This window comes from Mchenga conophoros, linkage group LG3, assembly GCF_057382185.1.
Source record: "Mchenga conophoros isolate Kocher_MC1m ecotype Shallow Benthic linkage group LG3, M_conophoros_male_GT1.1, whole genome shotgun sequence".
Lineage (NCBI taxonomy): Eukaryota > Metazoa > Chordata > Actinopteri > Cichliformes > Cichlidae > Mchenga > Mchenga conophoros.
In genome coordinates, this window is record NC_140528.1 from 47,141,854 (window position 1) to 47,146,500 (window position 4,647).

Below are 4,647 nucleotides of genomic sequence, written 5' to 3' on the forward strand. Positions count from 1 at the left end.
ACAAAATGTAATCAAATGGAAAGGTCCCTTTTTTTTAACTTGTTTTATCAGTTTTAATCTTTTAACTTTAATCATCAAGCAAAAATTTAATTATATGCAACATTCTCTGAGTTGAATAAATGAGTTTAACATTTAAACCTATTTTCTGCACATTCCAGCACATAAAATAAAATATTTTTTGTGTTTACACTCAGTCTTTCAAATAAATGGAAGTAGAACACAGCAGAAAATAAATAAAATCAAAGACTCAGCGGTCCTGTTGCTCTATTTTCACCTGTATAGCAGGAGGAGGTTTGCCCTGGTGCAGGTGTGCCACGGTCAGTGGAAGAAGCCGCGAGTTTGTCTGTGAATTTCCCATTAGGTGGTAACGTACTCGGTGCTTGCTCGGAAGTTAAGGGGTTTTTTCGCTGTAAAAAGAAGTTTTCTTCCCACGCAGTGAACAGCGGACACTAACAGCGGTCACTTTTTACGGAATCAAACTCAAAGTAAGGTCAGTACTTCCACGCTTTAAACGCTGCACTCTCATACTCTCTCCCACACTCCATATATTATCCATTGTTGATCTGCACACAGCTTTTGCCGCGAATGTCGCACTCGCTTACGTCATTGTCATGAGACACTCTCGCAACAAATCGCGGTTTTAGTAGCGCAGTAACACAGCGTGCTTACGGGAAAGTTCGTAACTCCGTTGCATCACTGTGATGTAATCGTCCCACAAATGTGGCCTTAGAAGGATGCAGCCCATGAATTTGGACATCCTATTGTGTAAAACTAATGGCATAGGGAGAGGAAATTCTGCTGAAATAAATCATATAGTCACTGACCTTATTTAGCCTCTCAAAATATAATCTACTGTAACCTATTGAGGCCAAGCCCACAGGAGTTGAGCACTTCCTCCCTCACTCAGCTCCTGACTTCTGCTTTTCACACAGTCTGACCAAACAAAAGTAGAAATTCACATAATTTCTTTGGCTTTATTGAAGAGAAATTGCAGAATGAAATAAGACACCACTTATTTGTTTCGGTACTAGACCACACTTAAAGTCAGTTAAAGTCATTCTCAGTATCAAACATGGCAGTTATATTTGATTGCTGACCACAAACTCAGTGCATCTGTTTTGGAAGAAAGTAATGTGACACTTATTAGATTAGAGGTTGACCTCAGTGAAAAGCTGCAAAAGCTCTTTCCGTGTAACAGCATTCATACATGTCTAAAAACAGAAAGAAGATCAAACAAGTTGGCTAAGCTTCAACGTCTGTATTTCAGGCAGGTGCCTTTGCTTGTGTTCAAACTTTATATATACTTATAACCAAATAGGAATGGCAAATAGTTGTATCTGACTAATTAAAGAAAAGCTATAACTGTCCATACACTTGTACATCAAACCCAGTTGACAATAACAAAAACAATATATGATAAAACCAGGTTACTTCTTTGTTTTCGCTCTCACTCAGAGGTGATGATGTCTTCAGACAGCTCTCTCACTCTGAAAACCTGTAAGACACACAAAAGAAGAGTAGAAGATAAAACAGAATAGAAAAAGTTAACAATAGTTTAATAATAAAGTAGTAATAAGATAAGCTAAGACAATTTTTTTGTCAATGTAAAGTCATAATTAGCACAATAGCACAAAGATATTGGAAGGTATAGTAGCGCAACAATGCAGAAACAAAAACATAACAATGTTCTAAGTATTACCACCCAATTCCCAAAGTAGTAACCACTTAATGTCCAATTAATATCATAGTACAGTGGAGGTATACTACATCAAAAATGCTTCTTCATCTTGTAATGAAGAAGGACAGTGGGGGTGATGGGAATAATAACCACATCAACATTGGTGATGATGGTCTCTGTCTGTTATTCAATCTGTTTCTTAGGCTTGATTTAAAATTTTAGGAAAATCTGATATTGAGGGCTACAAAAAATCATTCCTACATCACCCCATTTTGTAAGACTGCTAACAGAACAGTGAGCTAACGAAAACCTTACATTTCTAAATGAATTTTTGCTGTTTGCCTGATAACTCTCCATCAGTCACAAGAATATCAGCTATTCATAACTGTTTGTTGTATTTAATGTTGCCTTTGTACGAAAATAATAATAATAATAATGGACTGGATTTATATAGCGCTTTTCAAGGCACGCAAAGCGCTTTACAATGCCACTATTCATTCACTCTCACATTCATACACTGGTGGAGTCAAGCTACAGTATTTGTATTAGATTTACTGTACAACATATCCTCTATGCCCTATATCTCAGTTCTAATATGTTTAACTTTTTTTTTAAATATATGATGACCTCTACATCATATATATTTTTGTTTTATGGGTGGTCCAATGGTAAAATTCTTAATTGTATTCTACTTTTTTTTTTCTTCTGTAGTAGAACGATTTGCTACTCACTGAATATTAATATTTAAAAGTAATTGGGTTCAATTTAAAGTGAATTTTAAAACTGAATGCATGTTTGAAGTTGTACTTCATGCCACATGTAACTACTGTATCTTGAGCTGTCTGAGATACAGTATGTGTCTAAAATAAGAGCTTTAAAATTGCATTTATAGTATTTATTTATAGTTGTATGGTTTTCATTTACGGTCTACGTTTTGGAAACTCAAATTATCACTCGCATCTATACATAATAAATACATAAAAGTCAAACAAAGCTACAGACAACATCACATGAGAAAACAAATGCAATCCTTTTCTTCACAGAAGTATTTTTGTGATATTGTTGTTCAGTAAAATACCTCCTGTCTTTCTATTTGTATTTCTTTTGTTTTATTATTTCTTACAGCTTTCACTTTTATTTAAAAAACCTTTGGGAAAGAAAATCAGACACAGTATCTGCCTTACAGGCTAATTTTTAATATAATAATAATAATAATAATAATAATAATAATAATAATAATAATAATAATTACCTCTCTTCCAGTAGCCTTTGCCAATATGATACAGGCCCGCTGTCACCAACAGAGCACTGACTAAAATGGTGGAAATTATCCGTGTGGCAGGAGAGGAGGAATGGCTCCCCTGTTTCTCTGGATTGGTTGTGTAATTTAAATTTTGAGAATCTGAATGATGGTTAGCAAAATAACAAAGGTTTAAATGAGGCAAGAATGGTAAACCATGAAATGTTAATTTCAACTTCTTCATAAAGACATTACACAACAGCTTTGCATAAAGAGGATCAACTTTAATTCATATTACAATTATAAATAAACCTTATTTTAAAACATCCCAGTGTCTCACCTGTGATGTTCAGCCAGCTCACTGGTGATTCTCCAGCTCCTGAGATAACACACTTGTAAAGTCCTTCATCTGACTTGGAAACTCTCGGGATGGTCATGTTTCCTGTGGAGCTTCTGTGGATGAGATATCCATTTTCGTAGAAATCAGCTTTGAAGTTGGAGGATGGAATTTGGTTTCTGCAGCTCAGTGTCACAGTTTCTTCCATTAACACAGGAACAGCAGGACTCTCCAAGATCACAGGACCAGCTAAATGAGATGCATTTATCAATTAAATACAGGAAATTAAATGTAATTATAATATATCATAAAATATTGTCCTTCTTTAAAAGTAGGCTACCAGTGACAGAGAGGTTGATAATGTTGCTCCTTGTCCCTCCTTCAGTCTCATACCAGTACTCTCCACTGTGGTCTGTATAAACAATTTGAATGGAGCAGGATGATCCTGTTGGTGTCCTCTTGTTAGCTTTACTACATGATTCTACTTTCCCATTAATTTTATGCACAACTTCACAATAATTGACTCCTTCACAGTGAAATGTCACTGGTTCATATTCAAAGAACTGCAATCTGTTTGGAACAACACGAAGAGAAACTGCATCTGAAACAAAGAAAAAAGTAAGACTGTTGAGAGTTTCAGTACTAAAACTGGCATACTGCACTTAAACATTGAACAAATAAAAAGGTCAAAACAAGTAAAGTTCCTCCTTCATCCGCAACATGTATTAATGCAAGCAAAACCATTGGTACTCACCAACTTTATGATCCAGTACACACAACAGAATCATGATGGTAATCACTGAAGAGAGATAAAAGAGTGGAGTACTGTATAATTACTAAATATACTAAAATTAAAGTATTACTACATCTTATACATAGTCCATAAAAATACCATAGCCTACTTTTCTTACCTAAAACATAAGAAATAAAACTGTCATGTTTTTAATCAGAATGAATGACCTAAATTTTATAATGATGTAGAAATAGAGCAACTACTCACACTGTCTGATGCAGAGAGCTCTGATCTCCATGTCGTCTTGATGTAGATGGAAGACTTAACAATAGTGAGCACAGGTGTCTCTTTCCTACTGAAAGTATTTTTAAAATAATTAAATAGTTTCAGACTTAATGCTATTATATAGTTTTACAAAACAAGCGTTCCCAAAGAAGCTGAGCTGTTTTTGTGTCAAGTCAAGCCTCACTGTTTCAGTTCACTGTCAGTGGGCGGAACAACAAACCAGTTCAAGATTAATACTGTGTTTGATGCAGCTTGTTGACTGGTTTATGTTTCCTGTGCTCAGTTTGGTGTACGGTGCTGAGATATAGCACAAAAGTAGAAATCTCGTCTAGGGGTACTCAGCCCACTCAGGGAATCACCAAAGTCATTAAAGT

General features: G+C 35.2%; 1 protein-coding gene across 1 annotated transcript; it reads right to left on the bottom strand.

Moving 5' to 3' along the window:
- Positions 1-1,469: 1,469 nt before the first annotated feature.
- On the bottom strand, positions 1,470-4,286 carry LOC146579050 (low affinity immunoglobulin gamma Fc region receptor III-B-like). The gene is made up of 6 exons (XM_085267889.1): positions 4,256-4,286; positions 4,010-4,054; positions 3,596-3,856; positions 3,259-3,504; positions 2,931-3,047; positions 1,470-1,495 (listed from the first exon to the last, which is right to left on the bottom strand). The coding sequence occupies exons 1-6, from the start codon at positions 4,284-4,286 to the stop codon at positions 1,470-1,472; spliced, it is 726 nt and encodes a 241-aa protein (XP_085124015.1).
- Positions 4,287-4,647: the final 361 nt, after the last annotated feature.